Consider the following 19,869-nt stretch of genomic DNA (forward strand, 5'->3'; position numbering starts at 1 on the left):
GTAGAGTATAGATTTCTTATTTTTTGAAAAAGATCTCAAGGATAATAGTAAGAACAAGTTTTCACAAATATTCACTTCATTGGTTTTTGAAACTAAGTTTTGCAGACTTGACTACCTATTTAACTTACTTATCCTAATTGCGAAGTGCCTATTCGCATCCTTGAAGAAGCTTTCAGGACCACCCGCACCAGAAGTATCAAGTTCCTGAAAATACAATGGAGTAATCACACCGAAGAAGAAGCCACCTGGGAACGCGAAGAGGATATGAAGAAGGAATACCCAGATCTCTTTAGTACCTAGTTTTCTCTAGATCTCGGGACGAGATCTTTTGTAAGGGGGAAGGGTTTGTAACATCCCAAGTTTTAATAAAAAGAACAAGAGAGAGATTTCCAGAATCCAAAAATCAGAACCAACAAAAACTTTTTCTCATCATATAGGACTATGCATATAGCTCACCTTGGTAAATTATTTGAGTGTGCTTTTGCCATGATGCTTGCTTATGTGTTCTCTCTTACTCTAAAACCCTAGCAATGATCTCTTGATCATCCAAAGTCAAATAAAAAGAAAATAGACAAGATTCTCTAAAAATCAATTTCACACACACATATGGCCTATGCCATTTTTACAAATCTTTAATCTTGACCAATTTGGTTTGCACCATTAGTTGTAAATGGATGCTAAACACTTATTAACAACTTTGGAAACAATCAAACACATTTCAAATCAAATTTGAAACAAATATGAGCTCACATGTGATTTTGGTCATATGGGACATTTTTATTCTGATGCTCACTTTGAGCCCCTGGATTTTGAGTTTTCACTTCTACCCTTGACCATTTTTTTGCACCTCATCCAAGACAACATCAAGGACAACAACTTTGCTCAAGAACACACCCCAAAATTCCATCTCTATTTCAAATGGCAAGCCAGCAAAGTGGGGACTTTTTATTAAAGTGAAGATCATATGCAAAATGAATTTTTGCATTTCAATTCCAAATTGAACCAAACCACCACCATTCTACTCCTTTGATTATATGATTACAACCCACCAAAAATATTTGCAAAATTCCAAAATAATTTTCTTTCGGCCATTTTAACAAACACCCTGCGCCCCTCGCTTGCCCCTTCGCCGCTCTGGAACGACGAGCTCGTCGACGACCTCGCCCACACCCTCGCAGCACCCCTGGCCTCTATAAAAACCGGCTCCCCCTGGACGAATTGGCCACACACTCGCGTTCCCCTCTCACCACTGAGCCTCCTCGTCCCCTCCTCTCGCCCAATTACCCACCAGAGCCCTCCAATTCCTCGCCGGAGCCTGCGGCGGAGCTGAGATCACCGCCGTCGATTGCGGCCACCATTGGAGACGCCGCCGGTGCCATCTGCTTCCTCGTCGTCGACAACCCCGCCGTAGCCCAACGCCGACCATCGCCGCGCCGCCGGTGAGCCTCCCACCCCCCACCGTCGCCGCGCCAGTGAGCTCTCTCGTCGCCGTCGACGATGAACTCCAGCCGTTGATCCTCGTTTTAATCCTACGGCCGCAGCGCTGCGTACCGTTTCGCTGGTTAAGTGGCGCTGACAGTGGAGCCCACTGTCAGGCGGCCCGTTAGCATCTCCAGCATAGCTGGGCCAGCCCACTAGTCTTCCCGTCAGCCCAAAGTTTGAATTCAAAATTTTCAGAGTAGATAAATATTACAAACTGGTGCCAACTTCAAATTTAATTTTCTCCAAATCTACTTGGCAAAATTTTACAAACTTTATATCTTTGGAAAGCTTAGAGTTTTCTCTATACAATTCCACTGGATTCAAACCCATATCTATTGTAGAATTAAAGCAGCAAAATAAACAAGACAGGGACTTTTCTGCCTTAGAATAATTATTAAAAATCAACCACAAATGCTTTTGAGTTGATTCCACCTCCTATTATTCACATTTCACTTATACTAATTGTTTCTGCAAAAATATGCCATGCTTACTTTGAATGATCATGGCCTAGTTTAATTAAAGGACTTTATGGCTATTTCTAGTCAAAGATATTGTCCAAAACTATTATTAAATCTTATGGGAGTTTTTCTCTCATTTAAATCTTGTCATGAACAATTCAAAATGAGGTAGAGACTATGGTCATTTAGGTCTCATATGAATTGTTGATGATATTAAATCTTTAACATGTTAGGATTAAATGGAATGAGGTGTTCACCTCATTTAAATCCTTTTCTTAAATGAGAAGTGTGAAGAGGTTGACTTTGGTCAACCTAGGTCATATATTATTCATGACAGAAATTAAATCTTAACAAGATAATGAGAGGAAATTATTTCTCTAAGTAATAGAAAATAACACATAAGTTAGTATGAGAGGAAATTATTTTTCTTAAATAATAAAAACACATCTACCCACTTAATAGTAATGTGTGATGCTAGTCTAATTTGTGTAAATTATATGAGGTGTTTCACTTCATTTAAATCTTGTCCCAAGTACTTTCATATGAAGTTTGGACCCCTGGTCAAATGCTCTCATATGAAATACTTGGATTTTTTTTTAAATCATTTGTAGAAGTGTTAAATAGTATGAGGTATCTCTGCCTCATTTAAATAATTTTCTCAAATGATGATGATGAATGTTTGACTTAGGTCAACCTGAATGCATGTGTGATTGCTTGAGAAATTAAATCTTAAAGAAGATTCAATGAGAGGAAATTATTCCTCAAGAACTATATGGAAACTATCATCTACATATGAAATGAGAGGAAATTCTTTTTCCTCAAGCAAGACCACCAATGCACCAATTTGTAATAATTGTGTGAATAGAATAGTTTGTGTGAATACATGTGATGTTTAGAATAGCCAATGAATTGCTTGGTGATTGTATCCTCGTATTCGTGTATAGACGCTAGTACCGGAGAATACCAGGAAGAGGAAGGATTCTACCCAGACGAAGAAGAGCACTTTGATCACCTCAACCACCAAGGCAAGCTAACACCATTGCACGTTCTATTGTTGCAAGATAATACTCTTGCAAAGTGCAAAGCTCACCATGAGCAAGGCATTACCCCATTTTACTTTATGCTTATGATCCTATTTCCCAGTTTTACTTTACAAGCTTTATTTACTCTTGTTTTATCAAAGTACTTTTTGATTTATGATTTACTTGGTTAGTACTGGATTAGTACAAGAGTATCAAGGTTAGCCTAGAAGCAAAGCAAAGTACTTAGCACCCTTCATACATAGATGCTAGTGCTAAATTAAAAGTGACTACTCTAGTTGGGAACTTGTGAAATGAAATGACTTTGAAAACCTTGGAATGATGAGTCATTCTATTGAAAGATTTTGAAGGTGAATATGATCTCGTGAATGACTTGGTGAACTTTACAAAAACCGATGGTTGGGTTCGGATGCGATACCATTCCAATTTTACAAGTACCCCCACAATACCCGAATCTGGGTAAGGCTTAGCTGGAAATTTATGTATCTTAGTATGGGTTCCCTCTAAACAAGCGTCATCGGGGTTAGGCTGGAGGCTGCCTCTACAACAAAAGAAATGATGAGAAATGACGTGAAACGAGGTGAATGTCCGGCCCAAGCCCCGTGCGGTTCCCGGGTTAACGAGTTGGTTTTCACCGGGAGGCCAAGCTCATGGGGAGAGGTGCCTATACTAGGGTATGTAAATGAAAGGTTAGGATTGGTAGTTCGCGTATCTGCGTACGATAAATCAGGGCCGATTACCCACGACGAACTATTGCAATTGTTATGGCACAAGTGTACAACCTCTCGCAGAGTTAAACCTATTCGAATAGCCGCGTCCGCGGTCATGGACAGATTGGGAAGGCCATACTGTTCCGTCATCAGAACTTTTCTAAAAATATGAATGGTGAATGGTGACTTGAATTGAAAGGTGACTTTGACTTTGAATCACAACTGAGTTGTGGGAATGACACTAATGTTCCCACTTTAAGTTAGGCAAATGAAGAGGTTTTGTTTACTAAAGTGCTTATGAAATAAAACTGGCTTTATGCAAATGAAACTAGAGCTTAGAACCCCCTTACTATAGTTGATAGTGCTTACATTAGTATTAGTTTGCGAGTACTTTAAAGTACTCACGGCTTTGTCCCTGGCTATTCAAATGGCCAGACTATGAAGGAGAACAGCAGTACGAAGAAGATGGACAGCAGGACGTCTACGACAACTAGGATCACTCCTGACGTCAACAGTTGCCTGTGGAATAGATGGACCACGACCGCTACTACTTCGCTTCCGCTATGTGTTTTGTAATAGGATCTCTAGATCCACCATGTTGTATTAAGACTGGATCATGTGATCCTTTGTTGTAAGACGATTATGTGTTGTAATGAATGATGTGTTGTGATATCAATCTATTATGTCTCGCAAAAACAATATTCCTGGGATTGCGATGAATGGCATAATAGGCATCTGGACTTAAAAATCCGGGTGTTGACAGCTTTTCTCTCATTTAGAGCATTTACTTATTTGCTATTTACTTTCCGCACTTTATTTTTATTGCAAACTATATACCCAAAACACAAATAACCGTCACTTTATTAGTATTGCTTTCTTGTTATTTTGCTAACCAATACCTTCCGCTCCTCGTGGGTTCGACAACCTTTCTTTATTAAAAAGTACTACAATTGATCTCCTGCACTTGGGAGCCATCATCCGCCAACTTGAGCATCATGGATCCGGACTAAAAAGGATATGGTTCGAGAAGAAACAAGCTATCATCCTTGAACTTGACGCGTGATTGCCCACATCTATCCTACTTTGATTCATTCCATTCGTACTTGTGTGCCCCTTTTACAACTTGCCCATCTATTATTTATGTGCAGTTCGCGATTGACGAAATTACCGAGTTTTAAATCACTCTTTTCATCGCTTGTATGTCCACTTTGTGAATTTTGTTCAAAATTCAAAATCGGGTCAGCGGACAAAAATGCGCCGGACCGCTCGGGATACCCGCCGACCCAAACAGACATATGAGGCAACAAGATTAATTTGGTGTCCGTGATTCAACCTAAAAAGATAAAATTAGACATTTTTCTTGTCCAAAATGAGTCGGGCAGCTGGAGATGCCCTAAGAGTCATACCTTTCAAAAGATGTATGACAATGTATGCCATTGAGCCCTAGAGATGACTTTGAAGACCGCCAAACAAAAGTGAAAGGAAAAAAATACGACTTTGAGGAAATCTATGCACGTGTGGCTGTGGGCAGGCTAGGCCACGCATGCAGCCTCGTGCCGAATATAGAACTTGTGTCCAACATCCCCATTTGAGCTCAGGTGCAGTGGGTATCGGGTGGAAACGCCAGACAATATATATGGCTGGCTCGGCACGATATTCGTTTAAAAGACGTTGCTGGAAACTAAATTTTAGTCTGGAACTGTATAATAGGGTTGGAGGCCGTTTGGAGCACACGACTCTGGATTCCACACCCAGGGAGAAACGCCGTCTTTCAAATAGATAGAACATAGCCGACTTTCCAATATATGTGTCGATCACATTTTTCACGATAAGAGCCGAAGGGAACGGTTCGAGATCTCTTGTTTGATCTGCAAGGGAGCGAGAAAACGTCCTAGTGGACTTTCCTTATAGATATGTTCCTGATTCTGGAATTATTCGTCCGTGCTTTTACTTAGATCGTATCCGTTTTGATAGAGGTTCTTAATCCTCCGAGATATCTACTAAGGACGAATGAATGGGAATCATTTCAGTCAACTGGTTCTAGCCGCGTAGATGTAGTAGTATGCCTGTCAGGAAGGTTCTATTAAGCAAGCCTGTATGGTGTATGGGATGCTCTAAGACATAAATTTAATTAAAATGTACAAAAGCTTCTGAAATATGTTGTCATTGGGATTGTGATTGTTTATTCTATGTCTATGAAATATTCAAACACTCGGCTGAACCATGTACACTCTATCTATGTGTACTGTCTAGCTGCCTCTCTCTCCTCCGTAGCTGCAATGTGAAGACAAACCTGTGGATTATACGTAGCATTGGAGATTTGGGGTGTTTGGCCTTTTGGCCGGGAGTCCAAAGCTTGCCTGCCGTTGTCTCACAAGCATGCGGTGGAGGCGCAATTGACTCGGTCCGTCCTTCTGCTCCTACACAAGAAAAGCAAGGTAGCTTTACAGTACATGGAGCAGAGAGCTACGGTAGGAAAATACGTCAGGCCAACTTCAAATTCAAATATTCAAATCTCTCTGTTCAGCCAGTCGAGCGCCAAGTTCCCGTCCAGATAGAAGAGCTACAGTACCTGCTATGGCTACATAACCAGCATCCCAAAGCCAGCCGTTGGACTCGTTGAGCTCCAGTCCATCCCGTCCCCCTGTCCAACCAAGCAGCCAGCCAGAGCCGGCGAGAGCAGAGAGCGCCATGGCCATGTTCAAGATCGTTGCGACGGAGCAGCTCAGGCTGCTGTACATCCTCCTCCTGATGGGCAGCGTCTTCCGCGTGCTCCCGGCCAGCACGGCCAACGCCTGCGGGGCGGACCTCCACCTCCGCGTCGTCCTCGCCCACCACTTCCTCATCCTCGCCGTCTTCGCCGCCGCCGTGCTCCTCCAGTCGGTGCGGGTCGCCGTCAGCAGCGCGGAGGCCGCCTCCGTGGCCGCCGCCGCCCGTGCTGCCGCCGGAGGCAAGAAGGACTTCGACGCCAAGCACGAGGCCGCGGTCGCCGCCGCGAAGGGGGTCGGCTCATAGTTACCGCAAATCTGGATCGGCCGGGTCGAGGAACGGGGTCGAGGGTCGAGGTTCGACATCCCAACGAACGAGGGTCGACGACGGGTATACATCTCTGGTACGTCAATTTGGGACGTGGATCGCGATCCACTTAATTCTGGATCGATGACCCAACGATTTCTTTCCAAAATTTCAATATCCGCGTGGTAGCATTTAGTTTCCTTAATTCCCGTCCTATACTTAACTCTCGCCTTGCTGGTTTTCCTCTAACCGCACTCTTCTCGCATGCAGAAATTTAGGAAACGCTTGCCATTTAGTTGAGCAGTGCATGCGATTTGGGTGGGTGGTTAGCTGAAAAAAATGGAAACCGCAGATTCGTGACGTTTATTACGAGCAAGTATTAACAAGGAAGGATCAGCTGAGACGAACGGGATCGCGATCCAGCGCTGAACCACCTCGATCCGTCCGCGTTCCCGATCCCGTATCCGGATCGATCGATCCTGGGTCGCGGAACACGGCATCGACCCCGTATCCGGCTACTATGGGTCGGCTGCATCGCGGGCAAGTGGCGCAGGGTGGCGCTGCGCGCGCTGCTCCTCGCCGCCGTGGCCCTCTCCGCCGCCGCGTCCTTCCTCTTCGTCGTCTCCGTCGAGGACGGGTACCTGTACGCCAACGGCTGCGACGCCGACCACGCCGGGTACGGCACGGGGACGCCCCTGAGCGTGGTCCTGACGGTGGGCATGACGCTGCTGCACGGCAGCGCGGCGCGGGACGCCGTGTGCGCGAACTAGAGTCGATGTGTTCGTTCTTCGTTGGCGCAAGCAACCAGTGGATCATGCTTAATTAGGGATCGATTGATATGTTTGTTTAGTCTTCAAATGAGTTGTACCACTCTACTTTGTTGGAAATTCAGTTCTGCGGTTAATTTGGAAGGAAAACATTCGCCTTTCTACTTCCTTGCTCCTTCATTCGCTCAATGTTTGTGTGATGTTTTTTTTTTCTTTTGCTAATGCTGCAATCAAGAGCTAGCTTGGTCATGTAATGTAATAATGCTTGCTGAAACTCATGTACGTGCCCCTCCATCTCTTGGCCTTCTATACAACATGTTGAAGGAGGCCGCCGATGAATCATCAATTGTTGCGGACTTGCTCTGTCGATTGCCTTCCGTTGGTTCTTCACCATTTGTCGGCCCATTCATAATCCATTGTGGCTTGCACATTTGTGATTTGTGCTCTGGTGCTGTTGCTGTACTCGCATTCTCGCCGCCGGAGCAGAACTCGCCGCGTGCAGAGGGCGCTCTCGAGTCGAGATCTGGTCAGCACACGGAGGAGAGGCGAGCTCTGCAGGTAACCGGGTACGCCGAAATGTTCGCGACGGCGGCACCATAGGCCGCGAAGGCCGGGAAACCCAAGATGGCGCCGATCGAGCTGACGCCGCCGCCGGAGCAGACGCAATCCATCGCCCGCGCCATCTTCGACGTCGTCAGGGAGCACGGCCCGCTCACCATCTGGGAGCATGTCAAGGTACGCGGCCTACCTAACTGTCCGTTCCGTCTACGCACGCACCCTGTTCGGCGGAACGACTCTGTGGGAGCAAGCTGCACCAGCTTCAGTGGACAGACAGCGTCATCTCGTCAGTGACGATCTTGCAATGGACTGAAGCATGGCTTAGGATTTTCTCACGTTCATCTGAAAAATCTTGTGTTAATTCCCCTCAGGAAGTAGAGCTGAGAGGTTTGACGAGCAAGAGGCAGATGAAGACCTCACAAGCAATTTCTCGCCTAAGAGCATCTCCACCGGCGGCCCAGATAATGATTTGGGGCCGGCGCTGCTTTTGAGCTCACACCGGCACGCCCAATAAAACGCCGGCGCGTCGTCGAGCTCAATAGAAACGCCGGCAGTCCCGCGCCAGCCCCTTCGCAAAGGGCGGGAATTGGACGCGTCGACGCCTCGCGCCACGGGTTTTCGTGGGTTGGGCCGCCTTGGCAGTGACACGGGGTGACGGGTCACATTAAAAACGATGTGTACTGGACGGTCGTTGGCGTCAATTGAATCGCTCGGAAATCGATGAGGCGACTGGCCACGCGGCGTCCACCCACCTTCAACACGCGCCTTCAATGAACGTCCGCTGCCTTAAAACCCCACCGACGCGCTGCTCTACTCCCCCTTCATCCAACCCTAGCCGCCGCCACCACTCTCTTAGACAGCGCACGACACACCCACCATCACACCACCACATCGCGATAGCGCACAATTCCGATGCCGGCGGCAGCGGCGGCGTTGGGCTCCGGTCGTTGCAGCTGAGCTACGATGAGGCCGACGTCCTCTACTAGCAGCGCATCCCGATGTCGCTACAATTCAAGATGCCGCACAGGTGGCACCTCTCCAACGCCAGCTACGTCATGCCACCGCCGGAGATGAGAGCCCTCGTCACCGAGCGGCGGGCGCACATGATGCCGGCCGAGCGAAGCCAGCCGGCCAACGCGCAGAACAACCCGGCGTGGCCGCAGCGTTTCCAAGACGAGCGGGACATCGAGCTCGTGAGCTCGGCTGGCCCCGATGCTAGCCACTTCAACCACATTGGTCGGTGGGCCTGGTGGCAAGGACGCGACGCTAGCGGAGTACTGCTACCGGCCGCGCATCCACGTCGTCGACCCCATGCATGTGTCCCTCTTCTACCCCCAGGCGCAAAGCATGGCGCGGGAGGCGCCACCGCTACAGAGGCCGCCGGCAAGGACAACAACATTGGGCCACTCGTGCTCTGGCTCGTCGAGCGCCGGTGGCCGCACGCGCTCAGCCTCGTAGGTGCCTCCTTCGTCCGGCGTTGTCATCCACGATGGCCCGAGGCGCACAACTTCGGCTCCGGCTCGGACAACGCCGTGGACAGTTCAACGCCACCGCCCCAAGGAGGAGGATGCTGCGTACTCGCCACCACCTCCGTCGGCGAAGAATAAGTGGTGGGAGATGGAGGCAGAGGCGCAGGCGGCCTTCCGTGGCGGCGACAACCCGGAGGAGTTTCCGGGGCAGCACCTCATCGTCGGCCGCTCCGTCGAGGTAGACGACCGGCAGATCACGCTCAACCGACGGCAGTTGGAGGTGTGGTCCGCCAAGGACCACGACGAGAAATTTGTCGACCTCGCATGTCCTCTGAGCCGCCGGTGCTAAATGAGGAGGAGGACGACTGGTCCTTCGACTTCTCCGACGACGACGGCGACGGAGACAACCTCGACTTCAGCGCCCTCGCTGCTAGTTTAGTTTATTAAAGTTTTTTGTTCAAATTCAAGTCATTTTTGTATAAAACTAGTCTAAATTCGTATAAATTCCGTTTTTTTAATGAAATTCATAAATGAATTTTTTTGGGGCTGCCATATGGGAGACACCGGTATGGAAACAACATTCCTAAATGGAGGATGCTATGCCGGGGGAACCTATACGGCAGTGCTAGCGCCTATTTAGAGGGCGCCGATGGAGATGTTCTAATCAAGTGCAGTTTGCCAGGAGAGAATCAATAGGCTGTGCTTTCTGTGTCAAATCTCGTTCAGGAGATCTTTCACTAACATCCAGTGATTGATTGTACCAAAACAAACTGCTCTTCTTCATTCATTATCATCAAATGTCGAGAACAGATTTGCTGAAATGCCAATATGTACATGAACAGAAAATTATACAACTGTACAACTGCAGCACAATCATCATTTGTAGTTTTGTACTGTACAACTGCATCCGATTAACGGAAGCCCCTGCTGCTCTCATTGGCTTTGTAGCGTGTAGGTGACACAAAGAGGAAAAAAAACTAGGTGGGATGGTTATTCAAAATGTCTAATAATCCATTTCCAAAGTCTGTTTAAATTCTCCATTGTTCACTAGGTCAGTTTCCTGATTTTCATTGTCACGTTGGCCTGCAGCACAACAAAAATAAAAGCACAGATAAATTTCTAGCCACAAAAGTGTATGAAAATTGACTTCACTATTGATGGTCTAATGGTGCCCTTGATACTTCATATATATGAAATAATGTTGTCAACTCACCAGTGTCCAGTTCAATTCCTCGATGGATTTCTGTGTCTCCCAAACATAGTATTTCATCAACTGCAAATCAAATAATATAAGGCACAACACTTAGTAAAATGGATATTTGGCAGGAAAAAGAAATAACAATTTTATGTGTATCCCTACCCCTCGTCGCTGAACCTCAACTGATCTTTGCAATGCTTCTCTTTTGGTCAGGAGGTTACTGGCTTCTGATTTTGTTGGGCGGCGATAATTTTGCCCACGGTAAATTATTATGGCGTGGCTGTTTGTGAGCTTTTGTGTTGCTATTAACATTCCTCCCGTCTCAACCTCAAGCAGCATCGATGTGTATGTTATCTGGTAAGCTCGAGTCTGCTTCGTAATTACTTTCACAATCTCTTTGTGTTTCCAGTGTTGATGAATCTCTTCAATTACACCATCAAAGATACCGCGTCTTCCTGCAAGGAAAAAAAAAGGATACATAATTTTTGGGATGAGAGGACAAATAGCTTTTCTTGGTCACCTGCACAATGATACGAGCACATTAGTTACACGCGGAAAGCTATACCAAGGAGCACATGCTCATCCATCTTTAGGCCAATCTTTCGGAATATCATCATTTCCTCCTTTGTCAAGAGTTCTTTGTCTGAAGATGGCTCTGATGGGTTCCAAGAACTATGAAGCTTTGCTAGCGTCTGGTTGGATCTTTCAATCTTCTTAATGTGCTGCAGGACAGACCAGTTTTGTTTCGGTAGGAACTATTAGATGTTTATGGATTCCAAACAAGAGCATTAGTATAGATCAGGTCTTACAATGAAAAGCCTCAGTTCCTTCTCCAATCTGTGCTTCTCGGCCTCTAGTTCTACCATGGCCTGGTTGTTTTCAGTTGTTTCATGCACATAGTTAACCTGGAAATCCTGATACTCCCTGAAAGTCCCCACAGAACTTTCCTCGGATGGTAAACCAGCATATATCTGAAGGGAGTCAATCACCGTTAATCGGGCTTCTTCTTCCTTCACATGCTGAGCATCTATCCGAGCCTCTTGGTCAATAACAAACCGCTTAACTCCACCAGGAAGAAAATCCTTGCCTCTATATAGAATAATAAAAGCCTTGTTTCTCAATATGATAGTTCCTCCAATAAGATGTTGCACTGAGGAGAATCCATTTTACACAGTTGAAGATACAAAGATGAACCAATTATCAATAGAAAGACAACGACCAGGTTACCAATTAAGAATGACTGAACTTGGAAGTAAAGAAGGCATGAATGCATACTTAACTGCTTATTCTAATATACTATCATAGAGTTCAAGCTCCTACAGTACTCTGTACAGTACAACAGTTTTGAGATCTCGTGTGTTTGATAGTTACATGCACAACAAGTAGCAAAACAAGATTTCATGTGGAATAGTACTTGCCTTAAGATTCCACGCCATTTTCTCATTACTGGTATTCTGGATACCCACTTTCACTGCAATCTTTGCTATAAGGCTCTTTTTCCAAAGCTTTAGAATAGCAGCAGCCAAACCATGTAGTTTTGTAGTTCTGCCTGCCAAATATATTAGTTCAGACTTCAGACATATTTGTGATTCTACAATGTTTCTTATGGAACTTTAAAGTGACACATGCATAACATAATAAGAATGTAGAGTGTGGAGGCAGTTAACACTTAATCATCCCGTAAGACCACACCTATCTGGAACTTCCAATTTACTTGAATAACATGAGCAAAATCTGGGAACACTACAGGCCGATGGCCACGGGCCCTCGGTGTATGCTACGCCGAGGACCACCATCGGCGTAGCTCTTGGGGCAAGATTCGCATCGGCAGAGCCACGTGTGCCGTCGGCGTAGCTATGATACGCCAACGGTGGCCGTCGGCGTCTAGGCCGTACGCCGTCCCGTCCGTTAACTTCAAAAAAATTCAATTTTTTTTTTCAAATTTTCTTAATCTCTCACATGGATAATTTTAATTCTAACACTACACTTAATCTTAATCTTAGGCTAAATTACCCCTCGTAGTCAAACTTCCCACCGATTTACCCATCCTCACACTACTCCATCCATAGAACACTTAACATCTTGGTTACTTTGGGTTGAGCTTCCATCATCTTCACGAAACACTGATAATACTACCATATCAATCATATTAACCCTTAGATCGTGATATCACAACTCTTTATTATTTTAAATTTTTTATAAGTATTTAAATAAACATATACTTCGATGCAATTATTAATTTATTTTTTAAAATAAAAAAAATACAAAATCCTTCCAATTCGGAAGGAATTTGTCTTTTTCATTAGGGGTGGACGGAAAGGTTCCAGATATAATGCTTGAGAAATTGTCCATCTTAGGTGATCTAGTATTTTTGAAAAATATGTTGGTACCAATGTGAAACTTTAATTTGGTGGTTGCTTCCCAAAACACCCTACTTTCGACACCTCAAAAATGGAAAATGGTTTTTTCGTGTGATGAAAAGGAAAATTTCCTCCTCCAACATCGTAAGACATCCCAAGATGCACACGTGTGCACAATATAGGCACATTATCACAAACTATGCCGCGATTCTATCATAAAATTGGTCGTTTGACCTAAATGCCATGAAACCTCGAACGTGATAGCTCATTTTGTAAAGGATTTTTTGTGATGTTTGCAATTTTCAAAGTTTAATATTTTTCTTTAAAACTATGACACATAATATGACACCACGCGAAGGTTTCACATTGTTTGGATCGTTCTTGAATTTGTTATGCCCGTTTCAAACTATATTCAAAACGGCGGGCATGAAAATCCTTTGCCCGGGGCTGAGCCTCGGTAAACTTGCACCGGATCTCTCATGAAATAGATGTTGTGAACTTAAAATGATTTTTACAAAAAATCTTGAGAATTATACCATGAACCTGTAGTTCAAATCTGGTCGGTCTCCTACTGATTCAGCATGAATTTGTCTTTTTCATGAGAGATGAACGGAAAGGTTGCAAATATACCGGTTAAAAAATTGTCCATCTTAGGTGGTCTAGTATTTTCTAAAAATGTTTTGGTACCAATGTGAAATTTTAATTTGGTGGTTGCTTCACAAAATAGCCCATTTTCGGGACCTCAAAAATGGAAAATAGTTTTTTCGTGCGATGAAAATGAAAACTTCCTCCTGTAACATTGTAAGACATCCCAAGATGCACATGTGTGCAAAATATGGGCACATTATTACAAAATATGCCGCGATTCTATCCATAAAATTGTTCGTTTGACCTAAATGCCATGAAACCTCGAACGTGATAGCCCATTTTGTGAAGAATTTTTTGTGATGTTTGCAATTTTTCAAGTTTAATTTTTTTTCTTGCAACTATGACACATAGTATGACAACACGCGAAGGTTTCACATTGTTTGGATCCTCAGTAAACTTGCACTGGATCTCTGATGAAATAGCATGTTGTGAACATAAAAATGACTTTTATAAAAAATCTGTAGCATTATACCATGTACATGTAGTTAAAATTTGGTCGGCCTTCTACTGATTCGGCATGAATTTATCTTTTTCATAAAGGGTGGACGGAAAGGTTCTAAATATACCGGTTGAGAAATTGTCCATCTTAGGTGCTCTAGTATTTTCTAAAAATGTGTTGGTACCAATGTGAAACTTTAATTTGGAGGTTGCTTCACAAAACACCCCATTTTCGGCACCTCAAAAATGAAAAATGGTTTTTTCATGCGATGAAACGGAAAACTTCCTCCTGCAACATCGTAAGATATCCCAAGATGCACATGTATGCATAATATGGGCACATTATCACAAAATATGCCGCGATTCTATCCATAAAATTGGTCGTTTGACCTAAATGCCATGAAACCTCGAACGTGATATCTCATTTTGTGAAGGGATTTTTGTGATGTTCGCAATTTTCCAAATTTAATATTTTTCCTTGCAACTATAACACATAATATGACATCATGCGAAGGTTTCACATTGTTTGGATCGTTCTTGAATTTATTATGCCCGTTTCAAACTATATTCAAAACGGCGGGCATGAAGATCCTTTGCCCGGGGCTGAGACTCAGTAAACTTGCACTTCCTTGCTCTACAGTAACTTGACCGCCTCCTCTTCGTCTCTGGGCCGAACCGAGGCCTCCTTCGGCGGCGATGCCATCCGGAGTTGGCTGAGGCGAGGTACCTGTCCTAGTTCTGTAGATTATAGGGTTTGCTTTCTTCGTGTTTCGTCTCTTATGGCGTTTCGGAGTTGGTTGCTGGATCTTGCCGGCCGGATCCAACACGATCTATGCTTCCACTTCCTTGTGGCTCTGCTCTGGTGGCAGGAGTGGTGGCCGACGAGGAGGCGGTGCTTGGGAATCTCCGGTAGTAAGGCTGTGCTTTTCAGCTTTTCTGTTCTGGTGGCTTCGCGCGGCCCCGTTCTGTTGCTACCGAGCTTTTCCAATGAGCTTCCAAGGTGGAGGCCGACGGACAAGTTCTTCGGTGCGGGCTCTCTAAATAAGCGCTACTTCCTTTCGATTTGGAGATCCGGTGCGCTGCTGATTCTGCTTGCCGGCCATGGTGGCGAGGCGAGGGGTCAGTTTGGCGTCCTGATTTCCAGGCCGGGAGGATGGTGGGAAAGATCAAAGCTGCAGATCGGAGTTCATCACATGAAGGCCTCGGATTGCCTCCATGATCCAAGGCTGAAGAGGCAGCCGCTCCGGGTGTCGACGAAGACACTGTTTCAACCTCCAAGAAGGAGGCCCTCGAGGGGATTCACGGCGGCGCTCAGCACTCTCTCTCTCCCAAGTGGTTTGGTCCCCGGTGTTGGAGAGGGTGGCCGTCGGTGGATGCTCAGGTGCTCTGGTGGTGACGATGGACTGGATTGCTTTTCCTTTTTTCGATCTAGGGTCCTTGGTGCTAATTTGCAGGGCTGTTTTGTAATTTCTTTTTCTATTAGGTCCTGTATGAAAACTATAACACCACCGTCAGCACGTAATGCAGTTCTAGGCCCTTCTAGGCCTTTCCCTTTACAAAAAAAAAGTAAACTTGCACTGGATCTCTGATTAAATAGCATGTTGTGAACTTAAAAATGATTTTTACAAAAAATCTTGAGCATTATACCATGTACCTGTAGTTCAAATCTGGTCGGCCTCCTTCTGATTCGGCAGTAATTTGTCCTTTTCATGAGGGGTGGATGGAAAGGTTCCAAATATACCGGTTGAAAAATTGTGCATCTTAGGTGGTCTAGTTTTTTTTAAATGTGTTGATACCAATGTGAAATTTTAATTTGTTGGTTGCTTCACAAAACGCCCCATTTTCGGCACCTCAAAAATAGAAAAAAAGGTTTTTTCATGCGATGAAAAGGAAAATTTCCTCCTGCAACATCGTAATCGTAGGACATCCCAAGATGCACATACGTGCACAATATGGGCATATTATCACAAACTATGCGATAATTATAGCCACAACATTGATTGTTCGACATGAAAACCATGAAACATTGGACATGATAGCTCATTTTTGAGAAGTTTTTTTTTGAGATATTTGCAATATTCCAAGTTTGATATTTTTTCAAGATGGATCTTATTTTTCTGAAAATTTTAATATATTATTTGTATTTTGCTGAATTATAATGATTTAGTTATGATTTTTTGAAGATTAATCTCGGCGTAGACGTGACGCTGTCACAGGGCCGTTAGGGCACGGTCAAGCAGGACCAGCTACTCGTGGTTACGCCGACGGCCAGGTGTACGCCGAGGGTCACCGTCGGCGTAGCAACAAGTACGCCGAGGGGTAAACCGAGGGGCTGGGCTGGCTGGCTTGTACGCCGACGGCCCCGATATTTGGCCATCAGCGTACAGCAAGGCCGTCGGCACCTCACTCCATTCCTGTAGTGGAACTAATACTATACTCACCTAGGGCAAAATGTGTCGACAAAGGACGTGCAAGCTTGCACAAGTATGTTAGCTCCCCATCTGCTAGTGTCGTTCCCACACCAGGTGGACATTGTCTAAATGGTGTCTTGTAGCCTGGGACAACTTGTGGAAGGAGATCAGCATCCACAGACAATGGTGCGTTCCACCACCAATCTATAAACCGAGGGCCCAAAGGGGAAGTGGAGGTGGCGCCATGGCGGACTGTGTTTGTTGGGGAGCGGAGGCGAGTGGACGGCGCGGGGGTAATCCAACTGGTGCTCCTACAAAGAATTCTTTATTGCATTTTTCCGATAAAAAATATATTAATATTGAGAGATCTCAGTTACACAATGTCTCTTTAACTACGCAACACCATAATAGCAATACGGATACACTCAGCATAAAAAGAAACTAAATATAAAATAAAAGACCTGTAAATTCTTAACAATCTTAGTATTCATGATAGGAGGGGTAGCATTACAAGATAAATAATTTTTATTAGTGCAATTTGCATGCTGCTTGAATCCATCATTTAACAATAGCAATCTAGGGCTCCTTACCTCATATTCAACTAGTGGTAAATTTCCATCCCTTCTTTTTTCTCTTTGGAGTGATAAAACCTTCCTCAGTGGGCACCTCAACCCCATTGTCAGACAGAAGAGAAATCTTACACGAGGGAGCCTGAGTAAAAACACATTGATCAGGAATAATGAAAGTAAGATTTTGCTCATTCACTATTGGTTGCTTGATAATATCCCAAAGTTGTGATGAAAGAAAACCCTTTGCCCAATCAAATTTTTCTGGAGTCATGAGTATAAGAGTTACCAAATTGAACCAACTTACTAGAATTTCAAGTGCTCTAGTATTCTTTTCATTTTTCTTGAAGGAAGAATGAGGAGCAAAATATTTGTCCCAAAGCTTGAGGCCCTCTTCCGAGAAAATGCTTGTCAAATGGCACAGGGAAAAAGAAAGTTTACACTCTTCCAAGTTGCAGCTGCAAGTGAGCTAATCCAGGTGGCACCATCTCAATTTCTCCAAGAAGGAAGATATTTTGGTCCTCAGAACTATCCTCCATGACCTCATCATCCAAAGGATCAGCCACATAATCCAAGGAGGTATTTATGTTGCTATCTATGGCATCATTTACAACTTGATCAACAAAAGGAGCAACCTCTAAAGCAAGTTGTTCATCAGAAGGATAATCTTGGATTAAATTAATTAAGCCATCCCCAAGGTTATAATGTGCATGGGCCAGCTTATTGACCCCCTCTTCAGGGTTCAAGCTATTCTGATCTTTCATATCCCTAAGGCTAATTAAGAGCAAACAAGGGAATTATTAATACATAAAGTTCAACCACGAAATTTAGATCTAAGATCCCCATGATAATACCTCCGTTAATTAACCATGAATCAATACATCATGTATCTCTAATATTTGGGATTCGGTTTCTGTCAAACTCCGGTAATCCCTCATCCTATCAACATGCAACGTTGATAACCTTGTGCATCCCCAGCATATGTGTGCATTCATATATTAGTACAAAAAGATTATCATAGAATATAACATATACTTGTATGCAAACAACAACAAACTATATCATAATTACCATGAACATGTCACTACTCAAACATCAACATAGAGATACAATAGATCATGGAAAAATAATATATTGCATCATATATATATTTGCCAAGAGATTACAGTGGGGGTGATCGAGAGTTGCTATATATGGTGATGGAGAAGAGCCTCCCCATGGGGGAGAGGCGGGGTCGGCGCATGGCGTTGGTGCCCTGGCGCCCTTCCTAGGGCGGCGGCTGCCCTAGGGAGCGAGGCCCCTTGCCCCTTGCCCCTTCTTCTTCCTTGGCCATGGTGCTGATCTTGGGAAGCTTCTCCTCCTCTTTGCGGCTGCCAAGGAGGAGGATTTTCATGGCTTTGGGTGTCTTTCCCCAAAAATAGGATTTCCCCTCAATATATAGAGGTGGAGATGCAATCTAGGGCATGGGATTGACGCGTCTTTGATCCAAGGGCTCTTGGGCACCTCTAGAATATTTCTAGGACTCTCCTCTATCATTTATGAGCCCATAAAGTCGTGGATGGTCTATATATTATCTCTGTGTATAAAATAATATCTTAAGTTTGTCTAAACTTGGATATATCTAGATACTATTTAGTGCATAAATATATCAAAAGAGAAAATAGTACCTTTGTCGTAAAAGATATCGGTACGAGTTGTGTACTTGTGTAAGTAATCTCATTCATCCTTTTTGCATGATCAGGGTGCCCCAAGCGCGCACAGAGCCTCTTCCACAGCAATTTCCTCTTCCACATATGAATTCTTTGCAAGAGGCAAGAAAAAAAAATCCAGATCTACTAAGAAATCATAGAGGACTCAACTATTTTGATGAACTTTTGATTATAATAATTCCCAATAGCTTCTAACTAAATTTCAGTGAGCTTTCAATGAAATTTGAGAAAGTTTAACAAAAATTTGCAGAGCTATTAACGAAATCCGAGGATGATTTCAACTAAATATCACAGAGGATTTCAACTTAATATAAAAATTCTATAAAAAGAAGAATTTTGCAGTATAAGATTTTTTATGATTTGAAAATAATTAGGGGAGATTTCAAGTATTATTTTGTTTCACAGGTAATCAATATCGAATTAATTGTGTGCAATTGAAATATATTTTCATTGATACAAATTTTTACTTAAGTGAGTAATATATTATGGGTGTGTCTATATCTCAGTCGACTGAGATTTTCTTAAGTCTCAGCTATCTCAGAAAAATGTAACCGCAGACTAGGGTGGATCTCTTTGGGCTTACCCTGATGCACATGCATCAGGGTCCAAGATTTTTTCTACTAGTACTTGTAAGCTCAAACTAAGGAGGTGCATCAGGTTAGGTAGAAAAGTGTGCATCAGGGATGCATTAATTCAGCTAGCAAGGGCAACAAGCTTGAGCATGCATCATGGAATATTTTTCTCCAGCTCCGCCCCTAACTCAGTTTATAAAAAAGTGTAACTTTTCTATGAGAAAAGTGCTATTGCATTTTTTTAATAGAAAAGTACAACTTAAATGCATTTTTGCGGGTAAGAGACTTAAGGAATTCTGAGATTTAGCAAAATCGTTATATTATTATTAGTATATATATATAAGACAGAAACGGAGGGAGTGTACACCTTGCACAGATTCCAGGGGAACGACGTATACATACAAGAACAAAGAACAAAGGAGAGTACCCAAGTGTCCAGCCAGCTGCCATGGCAACACTAGCCTCCGG

General features: G+C 44.0%; 1 protein-coding gene across 1 annotated transcript; it reads right to left on the reverse strand.

The window, feature by feature from the left end:
• Positions 1-10,484: 10,484 nt before the first annotated feature.
• Positions 10,485-17,884, reverse strand: LOC124649844 (chloroplastic group IIA intron splicing facilitator CRS1, chloroplastic-like). The gene is made up of 8 exons (XM_047189410.1): positions 17,562-17,884; positions 16,585-16,865; positions 12,112-12,246; positions 11,507-11,847; positions 11,263-11,419; positions 10,860-11,152; positions 10,713-10,772; positions 10,485-10,582 (listed from the first exon to the last, which is right to left on the reverse strand). Exons 1-8 carry the CDS (start codon positions 17,882-17,884, stop codon positions 10,547-10,549), a joined length of 1,626 nt encoding a protein of 541 aa, XP_047045366.1. The 3' UTR covers positions 10,485-10,546.
• Positions 17,885-19,869: the final 1,985 nt, after the last annotated feature.

The sequence above is a fragment of the Lolium rigidum genome, chromosome 1 (genome assembly GCF_022539505.1).
Source record: "Lolium rigidum isolate FL_2022 chromosome 1, APGP_CSIRO_Lrig_0.1, whole genome shotgun sequence".
NCBI classification, from domain to species: domain Eukaryota; kingdom Viridiplantae; phylum Streptophyta; class Magnoliopsida; order Poales; family Poaceae; genus Lolium; species Lolium rigidum.

Coding starts and splice junctions, on each gene's coding strand:
- LOC124649844 (XM_047189410.1), bottom strand. CDS start 17,884: ATGAAAGATCAGAATAGCTTGAACCCTGAAGAGGGGGTCAATAAGCTG. Junction 16,866..17,561: donor CAGCTGCAACTTGGAAGAGT/GTAAACTTTCTT, acceptor AATTCTTTGTAG/GAGCACCAGTTGGATTACCC. Junction 10,583..10,712: donor AGGAATTGAACTGGACACTG/GTGAGTTGACAA, acceptor GTTGTGCTGCAG/GCCAACGTGACAATGAAAAT.